The following is a 24,623-nucleotide window of genomic DNA, read 5'->3' on the forward strand; positions in this document are numbered from 1 at the left end:
ATTGCCATGATAATAAAATGACAGAACCTTTTCCCCACAAATGCCAAAATTAAAGTAGTGTATCTCTGTATTACTCTGTAGTGCCACATGTTTGTTTTCTAAGAATCTTCATGGATTTTGGAGCACTAAGAATTATCTATCTACTTTTTCTGATGAGCTTCCCAAGTCTTTGTGGCTATTGAACTAAAATATGCAAAGTATTACTATGTTGATCTTGTTCTTAAACCAAAATGCATTATCATCAGAGTGTGTTCTTAACTTATTCTTAAAAGTTCTTTGAAATGTAGTTAAATCCCTGTAATTTATGTCCCTGTAGTTACAACTGCTTCATTCTTGCCTTCTGGTTTTAATTTGAATGCAGTCTTGTCTGGGTGTGTACCTGTAAAATCCTGTTTTTCCAACTACAATGTACAGTTGTGATCTGATCTTTCAGCATGCTGCTAATTTTAGAGAAGCACCTTCTTATGTAAAAAAAAAAATCTAACTTTGTGTCCAGCAGCTCTTTCATATTATGATTGTCTTAGGGAAAGTTCCTTGAAGCAGATAATGTATTTGGGTGTTCGTTGGCTGATGTCATTGCTTTTCAGATGCTTGTAACTGCAAACTCAGCCTGCTTTGTGGAAACGCTTGATTCCTATTTTTCCTTTTAGTTTCATTTCATTCTCTGTAGTAGCCACAAGAGAAATTAAAGCTGATCTGTAATGTTGTCTTGCACCAAAGGTCATTGCTGAACAATTAATGGTCACTTTCTGGCTTGAAGTCATAGTGAACACTCCCTAGCATACCATCTTTTAATGATTTTTTACAGTGATAATTTTCTGTGCAGTTTTATTATATTAATGCAAATGTTTGTTTTCTCACCAGTAGTTTAGCAACAAGTGGATATTTTCACTTCTTGAATTAATGGATAGTATGCTATATCCATATATGGGGGGGACTGATCCTAGATGTTTTTATTTGAAATTGTTCAATAAAAATATCAAAAGTATCCTATTGGCCAAATATTTTTGTGTAGTTCTGCTGCAGAACTCTAAATCCAAAAGAAAATAATTCATCTAAGTTGCATTTGTTTTCCTCACTTTTCTCTAAAGAGCCAAGAAAGTGAAATGCAGTTTATGCAAATACAGGCTTCATTTAAAAATCTACCAGTTTTCATGAAGAAACATCATTGGATCAGCAGAGACATTTCTTATCAATCGATGCCAAAACTAGGATTGTGCCAAAACTAGGATTGTATGACGTACACATGCTACATGAACAAAAGATAACACTTCTCTCTCACTTTGCAATAGCATTGTGAATTATAAGACTTGTGCATGCTTAATTTGACTAGGAAATGGACATGTGGAGGGTAGTTTAATAAGAGACATCAGAGAACGCACCTTGATTGTAGGCTCGACCACATACATCTGCTTGAGAGCTGGTGTAAATAAAGGTGCTTACTTTACACAAGTATGCAAGCAGATTGATTTTTCATAATATACACATCTATGTGCTAGGCCCCTGCTCTACTCAAATACGTTCACTGCCAAAGTTCTTGCATCTTGTCATGGCGCTTATTTTTATGCCAGTTGGTATTTTGTAGGAGGTCATTCATACCGTGTCACATACATGCAAGAATGGCCTTCTAAAATTACCTCCATATTATTGTGCTCTGTCTTTGACAAAGTAGATATTATGCAAAACGTTTTATGCAGGAGCAGGCACTTTTCTCTATAGAAATACACTGGAAGGAAGCCATATTGTGAAGAAGAGTATTACCTGACAGGTACTTAACAACAGAAGAAGCAAGTTTTAGTTAATAATTAAGGAGCATATTTTAAATATTTACGTGGAGTATAATTAAAGTGATAACATTTTTGTCATTTTTAGTACTTATAAGTTGCTCGCCTTATATTTTCCTACAGATAAAATAGTTCTATATCACACCAGTCTATTCATATATAGCCTTCACAAAAAGGCGGGCACTTAATTAATGCAATATTAAAACCAGTACTCCTTTAACATATACAATCAATAATTTTATAAAAATTTATATTTAAAGAAAATGCCCTCAGATTGTTCCAGTCACTCATTATTGTATTCACCAAAGGACACCTCAAAGGTGAATATATGTGGAAATCTACATTTCCAACCTTATATTTTCAGTACAGTAGTTTGATAGGGCCTCACCTTCGTTGATCAAGTTGCATTGACTTCTGGTTGAAACTCGATTTTATTTTAAACTATATAGTTTAGTTTATGCTCTTGTTTTTAAAATGCGTATGGATTTTATTGTTCTTTTGTCATGGTCTCCTTAAGGAACTCTTCTTGAGGAACCCTCTACTTTTTCAATTTCCTAGTTTTCAATATTTAGCAGCTCAAGTGTAGAATTCTCTTCCTGCTAAGATTCAAATTATTTCAGATTATTTGGTCTTTAGGAAGCAGCTAAAATACATTTTTAATAAATATCTCATCTGTTTAGGATAATATTATATATTTGTGAGAATTTAGTATGTCAACTGTTACATTGTAAGGTTTTCTGAATTTTAATTTTTAGAACTAATTACTGATTCTTCAGGTCTGCCTGAACTCTTTGATCTATGTGATCCGCACTGAACTACAAGGCTGTTGCGGAATATAAGAATATCTTTCAGTATGAGTGAATTGCAGTCACTATTTGCCTAGAATACTTAAAATGATTAAAATTATTTGGTATATGCCTGAAGTAACTATAAAATGCCACTTGTGACTTGAAATACAGTTGCACTCTTTCAGGCACTGACGTGAAAGAAACGATTGTCTATGATGTGCAAAAACAGTTCTAATGTGAGACTTTGTTCCATATTTTCAGGTTATCGTACAGTCTGGCAGGCACCCCACTGTGCTGCAGAAACTCTGCCAGCTTCCTTTCCAGTATTTCAGCGATTCTCGTCTGATCAAAGTGCTCTTCCCAACTCTGATTGCTGCCTGTTACAATAATCTTCAGAACAAGGTTATTCTGGAGCAGGAGATGAGCTGCGTGCTGCTCGCCACCTTTATTCAGGTACAAGATTATTGTGCTCAGCAGACATGAGGAAGGCTAGGTTTAGTTGGGAAGATTTGCCTCCAGTCCCTCTCTTTGTAGCTTTGAAATCAGTTCAGAGAAAACAGGTAAACTTAAGAAGCCTTTCAAAACCTGGGACTGTTTCTTTAAAGCAGGTACGATTAGGGGATGTAAACCAAACTGGGGTTACAGCCTTCTTTCAGCAGTTGTGTCTGTGATGGTGAAATTTAGACTATATGCTGCTGTTCCTCAGATAGGTAACATTTTATCATATATCAATACAATTTGCGGTTATGTGCAGGTTGTGTATAGACCAATATAATTTTTGTATATGTAACTGAAGTATAAACAAAGGTCTGAGGTTTTAGTAAAGCTATGCAAACATTCTGAGGCATTACTTTCCTGGAATTCCAATAAATGATAGAATAGAAAGATGCAAAGTCTTGCTTAAATGTCAAATTCTGCTTTTCTATTGTGTTTGAAAAATGCTTCATAGCTGTGGTAAATTTAGTGAATGTTTAGGCTCTGACCATACAGATGTGTCATTGCTGTGACAGAGAGCTCATTAAAGTCAGAGGATGAAATCATGTGCACAGGATCTGAATTGCTGCACTGGGGCTGGAGTAGGAATCACACTTGAGGAAAAGATTTTGCATGTGTTTAGATCTTGCTATTTTGTCACTGTGGGGCCCTTTTACTAAGCCGCGCCAAATTGGAGTTACCGCGCAGTTACTGCGTGGCCCTTCTGGTAATTTCAATTTTGGTGCGCATCTGAAAAATATTTTTATTTTCTGACTCGCGGCTGCTACGCGCGTCAAGTGGAATTTGACACGCATAGACCATTACCACCCAGTTACCGCGTGAGACCTTACCACTAGGTCAATGGCTTGCAGTAAGGTCTCAGACCCAAAATGGACGCGCAGCAATTTTAATTTTGCCGCATGTCCATTTTTGGCAAAAAGGGCATTTTTTTGTAGGTGCGCTTAAAAATAATTCTGTGCACGCCCAAAACATGCCATTTTTCAGCACACCTTAGTAAAAGGACCCTCGTATTGGCAACAATGGGGTCAATATTCAGTCAGTGTTTTTTTGGCTGCCGCCGACAGTATTTCCAGATATTCAACATAAGCCAGGTAAAAATAGAACTGTGTTTTATGCAGTCCTATTTATTCACTTATCGAATGAGTGCCGACTCTGCCTCCAGACCCTGCCCACAGTAAAGACAGTTTTGGTGCTAACTGATATATTCAGCGGCACTATCCAGTTAAGTGCCACTGAATATGCCTGGTTAGCCCCGGACAAGTGATTTAAACGGGCAGAAGAGATCACTTTGAATATCAGCCTCATTAATTGTAGATTTGTAGATTGAAATATGGTCTGCATAATAACCTTTTCATATATACAACAAATATAGTTTTATGACATTATCCAGTTATCTGATTGTTATAGGGAGTCAGTATTTCTTTTGTTACATTGTATTTTTGATCTTTATTCTGTGTTTGCAAGTCATCACTGACTATGCATTAATGGTCTTGGTGTGAGAGAGAAAGCTAAAGAATTCTCATGAGACCGAAATGATATTCTTAGATTCTTCCACAATTTCAAAAGAAATGGAATACCTGTATATCAAATTGATGTCAGGATTTGAAAAAAGAAAAAATGAGTCTACTGGTGACAGAATATGGAATATCACAGAGAAATAAGATATTTAATCTTACAAAGCCCTGTACTAGTAGATCACTGGGCATAATCTTTAATTCCTGTATCTAAAGTTATTTAGCATATTGTAATAGAATATTAGAAATATATAAATATTTTCCAGTTAAGTAACTGACTAGAAACATTTGAAGACTAGAGTTGTGTTTTAGGGCACCTTCATTTGTAACTTTTTAATCAAATTATTCTTAAAATGAAAATCTGATGTTTAAAACAATAATATTTAAATCAAGGAAGGAAAAATCTTTGTTTATGTGAATAGTTAAAATGATAGCTATTTTTAAGAAAATAAATTGTTGCATTTCTGGTTCATTCCTACGTATAGAAGCTCACTTCTATTGAATTCCTGTTTTCTATACAAAACAAAGAAATATATCCAAGCATGGCTAAAAACTAGGAAATATACAGGCTTATTTTCGAAAGAGAAGGGTGCCCATCTTTCGACCCAAATCGGGAGATGGATGTCCTTCTCCCAGGGTCGACCAAATCGGCATAATCGAAAGCAGATTTTGGGCGTCCTCAACTGCTTTCCATCGCGGGGATGACCAAAGTTCACGGGGCGTGTCGGAAGCATAGCGAAGGCGGGACTGGGGCATGCCTAACACATGGGCGTCCTCGACCGATAATGGAAAAAAGAAGAGCGTCCCTGACGAGCACTTGGGCGACTTGTTCCATTTTTTCTTATGACCAAGCCTCAAAAAGGTGCCTGAACTGACCAGATGACCACTGGAGGGAATCGGGGATGACCTCCCCTTACTCCCCCAGTGGTCACTAACCCCCCCCCCCCCCTAAAAAAACTTTTAAAATATTTTTTGCCAGCCTCAAATGTCATACCCAGCTCCCTGACAGCAGTATGCAGGTCCCTTGAGCAGTTTTAGTGGGTGCAGTGCACTTCAGGCAGGCGGACCCAGGCTCTTTAAACTTGGTCCAGATAGCACTTATGGTTCGTAACAACAAATATCCCTAATCAATGTTGACATAAAAATGTTATCAAAAATAATGCAGATGAATTGGCATCACCGCTGCCTGCCATAATATACCCGGACCAAGCCAGATTTGTACTAGACATCAGACTTTCAATAATATAAAAAGGGTCTTATACTTGGTGTGAGTGGCCAAACAGGGGAAATATCATATTTGCTTCTAGCTATTGATGTTGGAACAGTATTTGGCATGGTACACTGGGATTTTTTATTTGGGGTACTTGGGAAAATTGGGAAGGGCTTTCAACAGTGGCCAGCTGGACATAGACAGAAGGGTTTGAGTTGTTTTGTAATTGTACCATTGTTAAGCTTTTTGCCTTTCCTATTTTGCTATTTGTATGGTTTGAGTTCTTTATTGAAATACTTTTAAAAAAAGATATAAAAAAACAGTGGCCAGCTGGTCTCTGTGCCAACCGAGAAAACTTATATAAAAATTAATAGTGCATACACATAAATGTTCTATCTGAGACAGGGTACTAGCAGGGATGACCCCTATCACTGTTTCTTTTTGGTCTGCAGTTGGTGATATATCCCATGTGGAGGAGCACTTTTGATATGACATATCAATCCAACTTTTGGATGTTTGCTGAAAACGTCCAAATATCAAGTGGTGAACATGGCCATTTTCTAACCTGAAAACCGTCTATCTTTTGTTTCAAAATGGTGATTTCCTAGATGTTTTTAAACGTTTTATGCTAAGTACATTTTGCTTTCGTGACCATTTTCGAAAAAAAAACTTTCAAGGAAAAAATGCACAAAAACAAGCCATTTGGACATCTGGGGGGCCCGCATTCTTAGTAGACTGGCACCACAGACATCCCAGCAGGAGCACTCTAGGGGGTACTGCAGTGGGCTTTCACATAAAAGTCCCAGGTACACATCTCGCTGTTACCTCCTTTTATTGTATGGTGAGCCTGCCAAAAACCTACCGTACCCAACTGTACACCACTACAATAGCCGTTACATCTGCAAGTGTCACCTATGTGTGCATACAGTAAATTTTTGATGGGTTTTTGGACAGCTTACACTTTTCACCACAAGTATATCAGTTAGAGTGGGATATGGACCTGGGTTCCCTTCTCTATGGTGCACTGCACCGACCACTAGGCTACTCCAGGTACCTGCTTGCTGCTGTGATATGACTGGTCATAACGTCTGAAGCTGTCATAGAAGCTGGTATGTACTACTACTACTAATCACTTCTATAGCGCTACAAGGCATACGCATACGTCTTGTTCTTTATAATAGTCCTCTACCATTTTGCCCGGCAATTTGTGCTTGCGTGTTCCACTCCTGTCATGGTTTATAAACCTCTTATAATATGTCCATTATCATTTTCATATGTGTAGAAATATTTGCAGTCTGTTAGTAGTAAAGCCATTGGAATGAAGTTATTCATTTCAGATGCTCTATTTTTGTTTCAGGTGACTTTTATGGGTTGTGTTAACTGCTAATGCAGAGTTGCGTTAAGGGGGTTTGCTGTATTTTTAAGTTAGCGCGTAATGAACCAGGTGTTAAGTTCTTTTTGTGCCAGGGCGGAGGATGAGCAGAGAGTGGGCATGGAAGGCGTTTGGCAGTTAACGTGCTGCATTTACCATGCATCAACTACCTAATGCAGAGTTAATGCGGCATCACTTACTACCTCCTCAGTAAGAAGTGCTACGTGCTTCTGTGTTAATCGGAAGCAGGTACTGCACCTTAATCAGAATATTAATGCATGAACTGCAATTTTAAAAAAATGGGAATGCCCCTAATAGATGCTGTGCTGAATTTGCAACTACCCCACAGTAAAATCCTGCAGTAACTGCAAATTTTACTGAGGTTTGGTAAAAGGCCCCTTAAATTGCAGTCATACTTGTCATGATTGGATATTATGTTCTTATATTTTTTCTCATTCTAAGAATAACTATTTATAGATTGCTTTTCTTTTTTTTTTTTTAGGATTTTTCCCAAAATTCAGTTAAAACAGATAACAAGTCTTCCCAGCAGCGAGGTACGTTATCTATTTAATGAGAAGTATAATACTAATGGTATTCTGTTAGTCTGTGGATTGTACTCAGAATTTTGTTTTTGGGTACATATGAGAATACATTTTAGTTATTTGGGTGGTCCTAAAATGGGAGCAGAGCAGATTAGAAATGCATAACACAGAAAACATATGCTTTACGTGCAAAAAAATGACCTATTTCAAATTCCCCGTCCCCCGTATGTGTGTAAACTTATACATATGCAGCCAGTATGCACACAAATGTGTCTGCTATTTGAAGAAGTGTTCCAAGAGTGGGTTGGGGAAGGGTTTGCACTTATGCACATGCTTTTGAAATGCTCTAGAAATATTAAGAGTACAATCCAAATAGCAGGTGTAAATGTAAGCTTATAATTTTCCTGGAATAATTTTCAAAGTGGAGGTTTACACATATTTTTTGCCTTAAAAATCTGAGAACGTTTCCACAGGGAAAAGTATGCACATTCCTCTTACTAGCACATACGGTTACAAAATTATCCCTTTAACTGGCTGCCTAACCTATGTGACAGATATGTACATAAGTTATGTCTGTTTTACAAAGAGAAAGTATGCACATAATAACCATTATAAAATTATCTACTAGGAAGTAGTCTACACATTTACACACTTTGATATGTCCAGACCACCTTTACGCACATATGTGCATATGTTATAAACATATGTACATAAGTTACAACCCCACCCCAACTCCATCCTCAAGAATGCTTATGGTCATTCCCAGTAAAATTAGATACTGAGAGGCTGAGAACACATACATCCATATATACATACATACATCTTTACACCTTTGTACATTATTTATTTGTTTATGTATTTATCAGAATTTGTTAGTCAACTTTATGAAGAGATTCTGTGTGTAGAAAATACAATTCAACATGTATTCAAGTTAAGATTACCAAACTACATCAGTTTAAGACCACTGTGCCCTGCTTCAACATCTTCTTGTACCTGATACCAGCCATGTTAACAAGGCGCCTTGCAGAACTTCTCTCCATACTTCCTCATTGCAATGTGGCCTGCCCTATCCTCTTCTCTATCCTCCACCATTTCTACATCAACATCAGCTTTCTATGCATGAGGGACAAGTCTTACAATACAGGCTTATACCATGAAATTGTCCCCATGTCACAGAATCTTCACCTCCATCTTCTGAAGTTTCCAGCCAAAGTATTCCTAGGTGCTGCTGAGCTTGCTTAAGGCCTCGACATCTCCCAGCAACAATAATAGTGGCGTAGCCTAATGGTTAGTGCAGTGGACTGAAAACTTGGGAATTCAGGGTCGATTCCTACTGTTGTTCCGTGTGACCCTGAGCAAGTCACGTAACACTCCATTGCCCCAGGTATGAAAAAAAATCAGATAGTGAGCCTGCTAGGGACAGAGAAGGTACCTGCATATAATATATGTAAACCGCTTTGGTTGAACCACAGAAAGGCAGTATATCAAATCCATGACCCTTTAACCTAACCCTTCCTACACCTTGCAGCCTGACTACTGTAGGAGTACAGTGTTTGGGACTGTTGCCACAAATCATGCAAGAACAGCCCCGCCTGCCAGCCATCTCCTTCAGAATTGCATGGAATAACGGCAGCGCTGTGGATCATGAGGTCTTTAATCTATGTAGCATTGCCTGTGTCCCACTCTCTCCCCTTATTATTTAAAAGAGGGGGCGCCATAGATTCAGACAAAGCTGCTCTTGTTAAGAGATGCCACAGCCCACTCTTCTGCACTTCCCACCTCGCTGATACAACTTCCTGTGGGTGGGATGCACACAGGAAGGCCCCGCCAGTCTGAGAGGCGGGTTTCAGTGCTCTCCCTGCTTAGTGTGAAGGGCCGGAGTTGGGGAGCTGGAGTGATGCCAGACCCAGGCCAGGGGAGGGGTAGGGATGGAGAGATGCTGAACTGGCCAGTGTTGGCAGAGAGGAAGAGATGCTGACTTGAGGGGCAAAATAGAGGGAAAAGAGAGACCTGGAGCAAAGGGGAAGGAGAAGAGAGGCGAGATATGGTGAGCTGGAGAGCAGTAGAGGGAGAGAGAGACCTGGAACAAAGGGGAGGGGGAAGAGGGGGCTAATACTGGACTGTGAGGGAGAAAGAGACTGAACCAGGGAAGAGAGGGGGACAGATGCTGGACCAAACAGGGAGGAAGAGAGAGACACCAAACCATGGAGGGTGGGGGGTGCAGGATGAAGGGAAGAGAGAAGCTGGACATAGGGAGGGTCAGGGACACTGAAGAGATGCTTGCCCTGGAGGAAACACAAGGATAGGGACGCAAATGGCAATATTGGATACAAGGAGAGGGATAGGGACACAGATGGTTATGATGGATGGGACACAAAAAAAAAGATACTGAACATTGGGGGTAGAATAGGGACAGGAATACAGAGGGGAGACACTAGACAGGATGGATAGGGACACACAGAAAAAATAAATGCTGGACATCCAGAGAAAAAGAGTCAAAAGGATCAGAGACCCTGAAGAAAAACAGAGAAAAGCAGAAGAGAGACACTAGGACCAAAGTAATGCTCAGAGAACAAAGGTAGAAGAAAAGCTCTTTTTTTCTGAATTAATTAATTGTAATATGTCAGCTTTGAGAAATATGCAGCCTACCTCCTCCCCCCACCCTACCCAATTCCTCTACCTTGGGAGCAATAGTGTCCTGGGGGCCCATCTCAATTTTTCTGCTCAGGGCCTATTCAGTCCCTAGTTATGCCACTGCCTTTATGTATTTGAAAGCTGGAGAGTGGCTTGAGATGTAGATGTGAAAGAGAAATTTGGGGACAGATGTGTGAGGAAGAGGGTTGAATGTGACAGAGAAGAATAAAGGAAAAGTATGGTAAATATCATGAAGTAGGATAAAGGGGAATATAACAAAATACATGACAGAAAGATAAGAAAGGGTGAGCAGGATCAAAACATCTAGAAGAAAGTCTGAAAAAAGAATAGAGAATAAAGCAGAGATGAAATGTAGCAAAATAGAAAATGAATAAATACAGAAAAGTTTAAAATGAAAATATGAAGGATAAATAAATATCAAAGAAAACGTATTAAAAACTGGAGTGGTGTTGGGAGAAAAGAACAAGAAAGAATATACCTATAGGAAGGGGATCTCCAGATTCTATACATATCTAAGAGGCCAGGGAATGGAGAAGTTGCCATATATGCGGGCATGGGAACAAGATATAGGGGCAGAACTCAGTGTTTTGGAGTGGAAAAGAATATGTATGGAAGTTAAAAAGACCTCAATTTGTGTGCTCATTAAAGAGAATGCTTATAAGATATTAAGCAGATGGTATTATACTCCGGATAGGCTGAAAATTATGTTCCCAGAGGCCTCTGATCAATGCTGGAGATGTGAGCAAGCAATAGGCACGTATTACCATATATGGTGGGAATGTGAACCATTGCAGAAATTTTGGGGTGAGATAACTAATCTACTTTCTAAGACCCTAGGGATATTATTTCCGTGTGATCCTAAATGGTGCCTGTTGGGTTGGGGTAATGGGAAAGGGAAGAAATGGCAATGTAGACTTAAGAGGATGTGCTTGGCAGCGGCGAAAACACGTATTGCAGTGAATTGGAAACAGAAAACGGGCCCTACTGTACAGACTTGGTTATTGAAACTAAAAGCAGTATCCTCATTGGAAAAATTGACAGACCGCCACAAGAGCCGATTGAACCCGGAAGCAGAAGAGTGGAAGCACCTGAATGAACTTTTGGAACATAGTATATAAATACGAATTGTAATAGCCAATACGGATACATGTGATATGGGGTTTGGGGTGGGAGCAGGGAGGGGAACTAAGGAGCATGGGGGGGGGGGGGGGGGAATTGGGAAGTGTTTCAAAGAAAATAAGTATTAAAAGAGGGTGGAATGACTCAGGTTTATGTCTATGTTATCAAGCCGTTGTTTGGAGTTTGACACCCTGTACAGTTGTGGAATGTATAGTTTTACTAATAAAAATTATAAATTTGAAAAAAAAGAAACATACCTATAAAGGTTTGGATCTCATTATCACTTGCCTTTTTCAACTAGGATGGAATCCCACTTGTTCAACCAGAACACCTGTTTTTATCTTTTTGGCAAACATACACATGGTCTGGGCTGTGCCATGTGCCACAGCACATTACTGGAATGACTAAACTAGATGGGAGAAAGAGTTGGGAATAAATATAGACAGATAGCTGTAAATGAAGGTGCAGTAGCTTCAGTTTGGAACACAAACCAATCGACTTGAATATCAAAGGGAACAAGATAAAGCAGGTGGGCAAAAGAAATTATCTATGGACTAGATTTACAAAAGTGCACTGATTCATTAGTGTAGACTCACATTATTAACATACGTTATCACATTGCATATAATGGGACCTACTGCAGATAACAGACATTAATTCTGCATTCTCCGAGGACAAGCAGGCTGCTTGTTCTCACTGATGGGTGACGTCCGCGGCAGCCCCTCCAATCGGAATCTTCACTAGCAAAGGCCTTTGCTAGCCCTCGCGCGCCGATGCGCACCGCGCATGCGCGGCCGGTTTTCCGCCCGAAACCGGCTTGTGCCAGCCAGTCTTCTTTTCTCCACGCTCGGTACGGTTGTGTTTTACCGTTCGTGCCCCGAAAAGTCGACCTCGCGCGTCGTTTTAGACATTTTTCTGTGAGAAATCCCAGAAATCATTTGGATTAACCATTTTTGGTTTTTCCTTCCTCTACTTCGAGTTTTTTTCTCGCCCCGTTAAGTTTTCTTTCATCGTCGGGGTAGGCCTTACTTAGGCCCCGGTCGAAATTTCCCTTTTTTCTGTGCCAAATTTCGCCATTTCGTCTTTCGATTTCGCCGGCGTGATTTTTCCGCCCATGACATCGAAGCCTTCCAGCGGCTTCAAGAAGTGCACCCAGTGCGCCCGGGTAATCTCGCTCACTGACAGGCACGCGTCGTGTCTTCAGTGTCTGGGGGCTGAGCTCCGCCCTCAGGCCTGTAGTCTGTGTTCCCTTTTGCAAAGGCGGACTCAGGTAGCGAGGTTAGCCCAGTGGAACATTTTGTTCTCGGGCTCTACGTCGGCATCGGCACCGGGGGTATCGAGTGCATCGACGTCTTCAGCGTCCAGACCTTCAACCTCGGCGGCCAGTGCATCGAGGCATCGGCGCCGAGACATCGGACAGCTGCATCGACGTCGGTGGTACGGGACCTCGTCTGCTGATGTCGTCGGACGGTGGTGCTTTGTTCTGGAGTGCAGGTGAGGGCTGTCCATTCCCCTGCTGGTGGCGGTGAGCCTTCGGGTGGGTCTCCCCTACCCTGAGGGCTCCTGCGGTACAGCCCCCCCAAGACCGACCTTCTTCGGTCTCGGCCCGAGAGGAAGCGACGGCTGGATTTCTACGTCCTCCTCGTCGGTACCGGGAAGCTCCGGTGACATGCTTCGTCCCAAGAAGTCGAAGAAGCATCGTCACCGGTCCCCTTCCCATGTCGGTACCGAGAGCTCTGGGTCGCCGAAGGAGTCGGCACCCAGCAGGCATCGGCGCCGAGAGGACCGCTCACCCTCTGTTCAGGAGGTGTCGATGCGCTCCACTCTGGACAGCCTGGAACAGCCTCCACGCCCGGAACAGGTTCTGACGTCGATGCCTGCATCGACCTCCATGCCTTTCTCTGCAGCCGCTCTGAACGAGAGCCTCCGGGCCGTTCTCCCAGAGATTCTGGGAGAGCTGTTGCGCCCTACCCCTCCGGTACCGGCGGTGCTTGCGCCACCGGTACCGTCGGGCGTGGCGCCGGCTGGCCCATCGCCCGAGGTGAGGTCTCCGGCGTCGGTGCCGCGTGCGGTGCCGGCTGCCGTCGCCTCCCAGGAAGGCTCCCCGACTACGTCGGCGGAGGGAGCTTCGCCGATGCGGGCGAGGGAGTCTACCTCTCGACGCCCCCATCGTGGACGTGGCTCCACAGAGTCGAGTCGGGCGCGGTTGCAGACACAGGTCCGTGAACTTGTGTCTGACACCGAGGGTGAGGCCTCGTGGGAAGAGGAAGAAGACCCCAGATATTTCTCTGATGAGGAGTCTGAGGGTCTTCCTTCCGATCCCACTCCCTCTCCTGAAAGACAGCTTTCTCCTCCTGAGAGTCTGTCTTTTGCTTCCTTTGTCCGGGAGATGTCTACGGCCATCCCCTTCCCGGTGGTTGTGGAGGACGAGCCCAGGGCTGAAATGTTTGAGCTCCTGGACTATCTTTCTCCACCTAAGGAAGCGTCCACTGTTCCCTTGCACCATGTCCTAAAAAAGACATTGCTTGCGAACTGGACCAAACCTTTAACTAATCCCCACATCCCCAAGAAGATCGAGTCCCAGTACCGGATCCATGGGGACCCAGATCTGATGCGCACTCAGTTGCCTCATGATTCTGGAGTTGTGGATCTGGCCCTAAAGAAGGCTAAGAGTTCTAGGGAGCATGCTTCGGCGCCCCCGGGCAAGGACTCTAGAACCTTAGACTCCTTTGGGAGGAAGGCCTACCATTCTTCTATGCTCGTGGCCAAAATTCAGTCTTACCAGCTCTACACGAGCATACACATGCGGAACAATGTGCGGCAGTTGGCGGGCTTGGTTGATGCACTCCCTCCTGAGCAAGCCAAGCCATTTCAGGAGGTGGTCAGGCAGCTGAAGGCGTGCAGAAAATTCCTGGCCAGAGGGGTGTATGACACCTTTGATGTTGCGTCCAGGGCCGCTGCTCAAGGTGTGGTGATGCGCAGACTCTCATGGCTGCGTGCCTCCGACCTGGAGAATAGAATCCAGCAGCGGATTGCGGACTCGCCTTGCCGTGCGGATAACATTTTTGGAGAGAAAGTCGAACAGGTGGTAGAACAGCTCCACCAGCGGGACACCGCATTCGACAAGTTCTCCCGCCGGCAGCCTTCAGCCTCTACCTCTACAGGTAGAAGATTTTTTGGGGGAAGGAAGACTGTTCCCTACTCTTCTGGCAAGCGTAGGTACAATCCTCCTTCTCGACAGCCTGCGGCCCAGGCTAAGCCCCAGCGCGCTCGCTCTCGTCAGCAGCGTGCGACTCAGCAAGGCCCCTCGGCTCCACAGCAAAAGCAAGGGACGAGCTTTTGACTAGCTCCAGCAGAGCATAGCCGACATCCAAGTGTCAGTGCCGGGCGACCTGCCAATCGGAGGGAGGTTGAAAGCTTTTCACCAAAGGTGGCCTCTCATAACCTCCGATCAGTGGGTTCTCCAAATAGTCCGGCAAGGATACACCCTCAATTTGACCTCGAAACCTCCAAATTGTCCATCGGGAGCTCAGTCTTCCAGCTTCCAGCACAAGCAGGTACTTGCAGAGGAACTCTCCGCCCTTCTCAGCGCCAATGCGGTCGAGCCCGTGCCATCCGGGCAAGAAGGGCTGGGATTCTATTCCAGGTACTTCCTTGTGGAAAATAAAACAGGGGGGATGCGTCCCATCCTAGACCTAAGGGCCCTGAACAAATATCTGGTCAAAGAAAAGTTCAGGATGCTTTCCCTGGGCACCCTACTTCCCATGATTCAGGAAAACGATGGCTATGCTCTCTGGACTTGAAGGATGCCTACACACACATCCCGATACTGCCAGCTCACAGACAGTATCTGCGATTTCAGCTGGGCACACGTCACTTCCAGTACTGTGTGCTACCCTTTGGGCTCGCCTCTGCGCCCAGGGTGTTCACAAAGTGCTTGGCTGTAGGAGCAGCAGCACTTCGCAGGCTGGGGGTGCACGTGTTCTCATATCTCGACGATTGGCTGGTGAAGAACACGTCCGAGGCAGGAGCCCTGCAGTCCATGCAGATGACTATTCGCCTCCTGGAGCTACTGGGGTTTGTGATAAATTACCCAAAGTCCCATCTTCTCCCGGCGCAGAGACTCGAATTCATAGGAGCTCTGCTGGATTCTCGGACGGCTCGCGCCTATCTCCCAGAGGCGAGAGCCAACAACTTGTTGTCCCTCGTCTCGCGGGTGCGAGCGTCCCAGCAGATCACAGCTCAGCAGATGTTGAGATTGCTGGGCCACATGGCCTCCACAGTTCATGTGACTCCCATGGCCCGCCTTCACATGAGATCTGCTCAATGGACCCTAGCTTCCCAGTGGTTTCAGGCTGCTGGGGATCTAGAAGACGTGATCCACCTGTCCACGAGTTTTCTCGAATCCCTGTATTGGTGGACGATTTGGTCCAATCTGACTCTGGGACGTCCTTTCCAAATTCCTCAGCCACAAAAAGTGCTGACCACGGATGCGTCTCTCCTGGGATGGGGAGCTCATGTCGATGGGCTTCACACCCAAGGAAGCTGGTCCCTCCAGGAACACGATCTACAGATCAATCTTCTGGAGTTACGAGCGATCTGGAACGCTCTGAAGGCTTTCAGAGATCGGCTGTCCCACCAATTATCCAAATTCAGACAGACAACCAGGTTGCCATGTACTACGTCAACAAGCAGGGGGGCACCGGATCTCGCCCCCTGTGTCAGGAAGCCGTCAGCATGTGGCTCTGGGCTCGCCGTCACGGCATGGTGCTCCAAGCCACATATCTGGCAGGCGTAAACAACAGTCTGGCCGACAGGTTGAGCAGGATTATGCAACCTCACGAGTGGTCGCTCAATTCCCGTGTAGTGCGACAGGTCTTCCAGGTGTGGGGCACCCCCTTGGTAGACCTCTTCGCATCTCGAGCCAACCACAAAGTCCCTCAGTTCTGTTCCAGGCTTCAGGCCCACGGCAGACTGGCATCGGATGCCTTCCTCCTGGACTGGGGGAGGGTCTGCTGTATGCTTATCCTCCCATTCCTCTGGTGGGGAAGACTTTGTTGAAACTCAAGCAAGACCGAGGCACCATGATTCTGATTGCTCCTTTTTGGCCGCGTCAGATCTGGTTCCCTCTTCTTCTGGAGTTGTCCTCCGAAGAACCGTGGAGATTGGAGTGTTTTCCGACCCTCATCACGCAGGACGAAGGGGCGCTTCTGCATCCCAACCTCCGGTCCCTGGCTCTCACGGCCTGGATGTTGAGAGCGTAGACTTTGCCTCTTTGGGTCTGTCAGAGGGTGTCTCCCGTATCTTGCTTGCTTCCAGGAAAGATTCCACCAAGAGGAGTTACTTCTTTCTGTGGAGGAGGTTTGCCGTCTGGTGTGACAGCAAGGCACTAGATCCTCGTTCTTGTCCTACACAGACCCTGCTTGAATACCTTCTGCACTTGTCTGAGTCTGGTCTCAAGACCAACTCTGTAAGGGTTCACCTTAGTGCAATCAATGCATACCATTACCGTGTGGAAGGTAAGCCGATCTCAGGACAGCCTTTAGTTGTTCGCTTCATGAGAGGTTTGCTTTTGTCAAAGCCCCCTGTCAAGCCTCCTACAGTGTCATGGGATCTCAATGTCGTTCTCACCCAGCTGATGAAACCTCCTTTTGAGCCACTGAACTCCTGCCATCTGAAGTACTTGACCTGGAAGGTCATTTTCTTGGTGGCAGTTACTTCAGCTCGTAGAGTCAGTGAGCTTCAGGCCCTGGTAGCCCAGGCCCCTTACACCAAATTTCATCATAACAGAGTAGTCCTCCGCACTCACCCTAAGTTCTTGCCAAAGGTGGTGTCGGAGTTCCATCTGAACCAGTCAATTGTCTTGCCAACATTCTTTCCCCGTCCTCATTCCTGCCCTGCTGAACGTCAGCTGCACACATTGGACTGCAAGAGAGCATTGGCCTTCTACCTGGAGCGGACACAGCCCAACAGACAGTCCGCCCAATTGTTTGTTTCTTTTGATCCCAATAGGAGGGGAGTGGCTGTGGGGAAACGCACCATATCCAATTGGCTGCAGATTGCATTTCCTTCACTTACGCCCAGGCTGGGCTGACTCTTGAGGGTCATGTCACGGCTCATAATGTTAGAGCCATGGCAGCGTCGGTAGCCCACTTGAAGTCAGCCTCTATTGAAGAAATTTGCAAAGCTGCGACGTGGTCATCTGTCCACACATTCACATCTCATTACTGCCTGCAGCAGGATACCCGACGCGACAGTCGGTTCGGGCAGTCAGTTCTTCAGAACCTGTTTGGGCTTTAGGATCCAACTCCACCCCCCGAGGGCCCTGTTTGTTCTGTTCCAGGCTGCACTCTCAGTTAGTTGGTAAATTTTTTAGGTCAATCTCAGTTATGTCCTCGCCGTTGCGAGGCCCAATTGACCATGGTTGTTGTTTTGAGTGAGCCTGGGGGCTAGGGATACCCCATCAGTGAGAACAAGCAGCCTGCTTGTCCTCGGAGAAAGCGAATGCTACATACCTGTAGAAGGTATTCTCCGAGGACAGCAGGCTGATTGAAACCCGCCCGCCTCCCCTTTGGAGTTGTGTCTTCCCTTGTCTTTGTTTTGCTACATATGAGACTGGCCGGCACAAGCCGGTTTCGGGCGGGAAGACGGCCGCGCATGCGCGGTGCGCATCGGCGCGCGAGGGCTAGCAAAGGCCTTTGCTAGTGAAGATTCCGATTGGAGGGGCTGCCGCGGACGTCACCCATCAGTGAGAACAATCAGCCTGCTGTCCTCGGAGAATACCTTCTACAGGTATGTAGCATTCGCTTTATATCAGTACTTCTAATGCTATTGTCACCATGGTTCTTTACTGTTTAGTTATAAAACAGAGTCTGTAGTGAATAAACAGAAAAACACTGCACCAGCAGCAGTGTCAAAAATAACTGATGTAGTTTGGACTAGCCCACTTGTGTATAAAAGGGGGCGGGAACTGCTTTAAGGGGCAGAGTGAGTAAACACAGGAGCAATAAATGAAGCAGAAAAAATATACTTCACAGAAAGCCAGGATAGCTCTGAAAGGAGAAAGGAATTCTATTTCTAAATAATCCACCTGCTTTTAATTATCGCCTGTAATTGTAAAACAGAAACTAGTTTCTCGGACTCTGCCAATGTTTATTTTGTACTTTTAACAATATTTAATTCATATTTTGACAATAAACGGTGAAGGCTCACTTCTTAACCTTAAAATAACAAATAAATAAACTTCAGTAATGGATGAGAAAAATAAACAGTGACCCTTGAAAAGAGAAGTAAACACCCCATATCTCCATGCACAGTCTAGTTTCCTATTCAGAGAACAAAGTAACTGCAAACGTATTCCTATGTAGTATGGTGTCCATTTCAGAGAAAGAAACATAAATACAGAAAAGCAGTGAAATGAAAGGAGTATAGGATTGCATCTTTTGGGGAACTGATTTTATTCTTGAAAGGACATTATTCAGAAAATAGATTACTAGAGACTACAAAAGAAAGATGAGTTCAGTGAACCCTGATTACCCACTGCAAACTCGGAGTGCTTTATGCTTGTTGGGGCAACCTGTGTAGAAGTGGTATGATTTTATCAGGTTTCCAAAAAAAGGACTGGGGTAACCTATACAGAACAGAAGATATTAAACCAAGGGTTCTCAACTCAGTCCTCGGGACACACCAGACCATTCTGGTTTTCATGATATTCAATGAATATGCATGAGATAAATTTGCATCCAATGGAGGCAGTGCATGCAAATTTATCGCTTGCATATTCATTGTGGCTATCATGAAAACCAGACTAGCCTGGAGTGTCGCAAGGACTGGGTTGAGAATCCCTGCACTAAACAATAGTGGTCCCACTGTGCCTTTCAGTGAAGACTTTCCATGACCAACCTGGAGGTAGAAATGATTAGTAGTAGTAGCAGTAAATTTAAATCCCAATGAGCATGTGAGGCTGATTTTTTTACAACAGCCTTGCTAACGTTATTACAAAATGTATTTTATATATATATAGTCTCGCCAGTTATAAACCTAACCAAAGCAATGCACAGTCAAAAAATTACAATATCACAAAGCATACCATAAAACACAAAAATCCTTATCAGTCAATATAAGTAAATCATCTCCACCCTGACCCACACAAACAAAACTCACCCAACAATCCTTCATCTCACATCTCTCCAAAGGGACCCTTTTACTAAGCCGCGTAAGCATCTAAGCGTGCCCATTGCATGCCAAAATGGAGTTACTGCAAGGTTCTTGCGGTGGTTTCATTTTTGGCGCGTGTCCGATAATTTTTATTTTCTACCATGCGTATCGGACGCATGCCAAGTGGCATTTGATGTGCATAGGTCATTACCACCTGGTTACCGTTTGAGACTTTACCACTAGGTCAATGGCTGGCAGTAAGGTCGCAGATCTAAAATGAATGCGCGGCAATTTTGATTGTGCCGCACGTCCATTTTCGGCAAAAATTTTAAAAAGGCCTTTTTTACAGGCACGCTGAAAAATGGATTGGCGCGTGCCCAAAAGCCGTGCCTATACTATTGCAAGCCATTTTTCAGTGCACCTTAGTAAAAGGACCCTTAAATTGCCGAAGAACATGAGATCACTAGTTGTCATATTTCTTTTTTTATATTTTCCAACCCAACAGAATATTGAAAAGATATTTTAGATAAGTGGGCGAGAATGTCTGTCCTTCTGTTTCTCTGTGAGCAAAATAACACTGAAAATTGAACAGAATAGGATGAAATTTGGCATTGGGAGAAAAACCAGGGGAAAGTCATAGCTTAAAAAATGGATGAAATCAATTTGGGGGTTCCAGAGAAATAAACTGCCCCTCCTCCCCCAATAAATGGCTCAGTGGAGAGGCAGTTCTAGCAGCTGCAACAAACAAGCACTGATTCTCTGTAACAACTTGCCTTCCCCTCTCTCTGTCTCTGCCGGTCACAAAGACACACAAAGCCAAGACAGATTACACGCAGACATTCATACACAGAAACAGACACACACAAAGAAAACATACACACTTCTAAGTAAAACACACATATACACAAACAGAGAGAAAGAAAAAGATACAGACACACATTAACAGGCTCAAAGAAAATAGTGATTTTCATGTATATTTCATTGTCTTTTCTATAAAGTGTAATGTGAAACCTAGTAACTGAACCATATAGTTTTCTTAATGATTGCTGTATACGGTTACACTTAGGTACACAGTTGTAGAACTACAGCCTGACAGCATATTCTGTAAATGAAAGTAACTGCCTATTTTATAGCATACTAGTATACTTGCAGGTGAATTTTCGAAAGAGAAGAGCGCCCATCTTCCGACACAAATCGGGAGATGGGAGTCCTTCTCGCAAGGTCACCCAAATCGGCATAATCAAAAGCTGATTTTGGGCACCCTCAACTGCTTTCTGTTGCAGGGACAACCAAAGTTCACGGGGGCGTGTTGGCTGTGTAGTGAAGGCGGGACTGGGGCGTGCTTAGAAGATGGGCATCCTCAGCCGATAATGGGAAAAAAGAAGGGCATCCCTGACGAACACTTGGCCAACTTTCCTTGGTCCATTTGTTTTCACGACCAAGCATCAAAAAGGTGTCCGAACTGACCAGATGACCACCGGAGGGAATTGGTGATCACCTCCCCTTACTCCCCCAGTGGCCACTAACCCCCTCCCATCCTCAAAAAAAATCTTTTAAAATACTTTTTTGCCAGCCTCAAATGCTGTACTCAGGTCCATCGTAGCAGTATGCAGGTACCTGGAGCAGTTGTAGTGGGTGCAGTGTACTTCAGGCAGGCGGACCCAGGCCCATCCCCCCCTACCTGTTACACTTGTGGTGGTAAATGTGAGCCCTCCAAAACCCACCACAAACCCACTGTACCCACATGTAAATGCCCCCCTTCATCCCTAAGGGCTATAGTAGTGGTGTACAGTTGTGGGGTTTGGGGGCCTCAGCACCCAAGGTAAGGGAGCTATGCACCTGGCAGCAATTTCTGAAGTCCACTGCAGTGCCCCTAGGGTGCCCGGTTAGTGTCCTGGCATGTCAGGGGGACCAGTGCACTACGAATGCTGGCTCCTCCCATGACCAAATGGCTTGGATTTGATCATTTTTGAGATGGGCGTCCTCGGTTTCCATTATCGCCGAAAACCGGGGACGACCATCTCTAAGGTCGACCTAAATTTCATGATTTGGGCGTCCCAGACCATATTATCAAAACGAAAGATGGACGCCCATCTTGTTTCGATAATACGAGTTTCCGCGCCCCTTTACGGGGCTGTCCTGCGAGGACACCCTCATGAAAACTTGGGTGCCCTGTTCGATTATGCCCCTCCATGTTTTATATATATAACATATACAGTTAGGCACAAGCACTTATGCCAGCCCCATAGAGCTGGTATAAATACTTGCCAGAGATACGTGCAAAACTTAGTATTCTATAAGTTAAACGCATTAGTGTGAGTGCAACCCATGCACTGGCCAGGCTCCACCTATGTGTGCATCTACTTGATGTGCTATGTAAGATATGCATGTATTTACAGAATAGCACTCAGAACTTATGCGCATACATTGGTATTCTAAACACTTATGTGCGTAATCAGCATGTGTTAACTTAAACTTTATAGAGTTACCCCCTTAGTGACTGAATGATGTAATTTGCTAGAGATTACTATGTGTAATGCCAACTAGCTGTAGAGAAACACAACAATACCTGTTGCCTTGGGATTAAACTGTAAAATACATTTTTTTTAATCTGTTGACAGTGACATCTAACATTTGATGTATTTGTTTTCAGACTGCCCTCATGATGTGCTCACACACACACAAGGGTTGAAAAGAATTCCATAAGCTATGCTCTGCATGCTTTCCTGATTTGTTTCTCTCAAAAAGATGACCCCAAAAGCTTTCTACCAAGCTCTACCCCAAGCCACACAGTAGTTAAGCACATATAAGTACATAAATATTGCCATATTTGGTGTGATGGGGTATATATACCATCACCTCAAACCAGGAAACTGCAAGGAGAGGAACTGTTAACCCAAGAATTTAATCCTCATAAGAAAGACAGGGGAAAGGCCAGGAATGAGCCAAGAAGCGCAGAATTAAACCCCCAGAATGAGGAACTGGGTGGAGTAGGTTACTTGGCCAGTTAGAATCAGGGGAAAGAGGAATTAATCACCTACAGGATGGGGTGGATTCCCTGGCTAGTCGGGATCAAGGAAAGGAGGGTCTAACAACCCTATAAGAAGAGGAAGCAGTACTCAGTCTTCACAAGGAGGCTGCAAAATGAGGAACTCCTGACCAAATGCCATCAGCCAAGTTCTTTGAGATCTTTGGGGTTTCTTTGTTTTTTGTTTTTATTCTTTATTAATTTTTTTTTCATTTACATCCATAGACATAAATGGCAGTATCAGAAAATACAACACAAAGAAATAACTGCTTACAGCCATTCCTAAGAAAATAAAAAGGAAAACTATTTTAAATTTGTCCACAATTAGTGAATCAAGATACTAGGGAAAAAAGAATGAAAATACAACTAAACATAGTTGTTAACAAAATTCAAAGCGGTTGAGCAGAACAGGATATTACAGCCGACGTTTCAGCATTCTCAGTCAGGGAGGCAAATCTTCAGGAGGTTTAACACCTTCCTTTAATACAAGAAATTCCAATAGTTTCGAGGGAGTAAAAAATATGTAATTAACTGTTTCGAAAGTAACATGGCATTTACAAGGGAACTTCAACAAAAAAGTAGCTCCTAAATTAATTGTCCTAGATTTATACAGTAGAAATTCCTTTCTCCTTTTTTGTGTGCTCCTTGCCATATCGGGGAAAATCTGAATTTTTTGTCCCAAGAAACAATCATTTAAATGGCGAAAGTACAGTCTGAGAATATTATTTCTATCAAGTTCAAGAGCAAATGTCACTATTAAGGTTGTTCTCTCTGTGACCACATCCAACGAATTTTCAAGAAATTCAGTCAAATTTAAATTTGGAGTAACCTGAGGCTGTTCTTTTGAAGTTCTCACTACTCCAGAGATATACTGGGCCCTTGTTATAGGGGGATAACCCTCTACAGGAATTCCTAGTATATCACTGAAGTATTTTCTAAGCATGTCCATAGATGAAATTAAAGGGGATTTGGGAAAATTCAACAACCGCAAGTTATTTCTTCTTCCACAGTTCTCCAAATACTCCATCCTTCTTTCCTGAATCTCTTTATCTTTGACCAATGTCATAGTTAAATCCTGTAATTGTTTAATCTCAGTTTCCATCTTTAAAATCTTTTCGTTTTGTTCCTGAGCTTTTGTAGATAGGTTCTGAATAGATTGTTTCAGTTCTACAATTTCGCCCTTTATAGAAGTATTTATTTGAAGCAAAGTGTTATTTACCTGCTGGATTGCCTCCCATAACATATTCATAGTCACCTGGGTAGGTCTTATCATTCCTCCACCTTTCCTCCGGAGTGAATCCATGAGAAGCAGGGAGCCCGACCAGCGTTTCTCCCTGAGATATTATCTCCTTCCCTGGAGTGGAAGTACACAATGGTCCTCCTTCCACAATCAGCGTTTCTAGCTGTTGTGGCTGCACCGGTTCAACTACGCTTCCGGGTTGTGGAGGAGCGGTGAGAGAAGGAGGGCTCAATGTCGCGCCCTCAATGCTGCGCTCTGCCCCCGAATGGGGCGAGCCCATCGAAGTAAGGTCCTGCTCGCCATGGGTCCCGATTCCAAAGGTTTCCAGCGTCGTCTGACGAGAAGCTAGGGATGGCGCTGGTCCCTTGGAGGTAGGTGCCTGCGTTTTTCCATTTCTTTTCCCCATCTAAAAGTCGGGGATAGAATTTCTCTGTCAGCGTCGGCGTTAAATCTCAGGAGCTCCGGGAACCACAACCGCTATTGACGCCATCTTGATCTATGGATTCTTTGTTTTTTGTTTTTCCTTGTTTAATTGAAATCAGCCATAGAACTATCATCTTTGATTTTGGAAGCTGACAAGAGTCTATGACAGCCCTAGGTAGCAGAAGGGATCAGGGTTCCTCCATCTCTCCATTAGGTCCAAGAAACAAAAGACCCAAAGAGGAAACATAACACAGAGCTTTGGGACACCTACCCGGACTGTTTAGAACCCTTTCATA

General features: G+C 43.9%; 1 protein-coding gene across 1 annotated transcript in view; it reads left to right on the forward strand.

Annotated features, from left to right (window-relative positions):
• Nucleotides 1–24,623, forward strand: part of SCAPER (S-phase cyclin A associated protein in the ER) — a 960,370-nt gene that overhangs the window by 904,037 nt on the left and 31,710 nt on the right. The window contains 2 exon segments of the mRNA XM_030187331.1: nucleotides 2,834–3,025; nucleotides 7,666–7,717. Of these exon segments, the coding sequence (XP_030043191.1) occupies nucleotides 2,834–3,025; nucleotides 7,666–7,717 (244 nt within the window).

Source organism: Microcaecilia unicolor, chromosome 1 (genome assembly GCF_901765095.1).
Source record: "Microcaecilia unicolor chromosome 1, aMicUni1.1, whole genome shotgun sequence".
Classification (NCBI taxonomy): domain Eukaryota; kingdom Metazoa; phylum Chordata; class Amphibia; order Gymnophiona; family Siphonopidae; genus Microcaecilia; species Microcaecilia unicolor.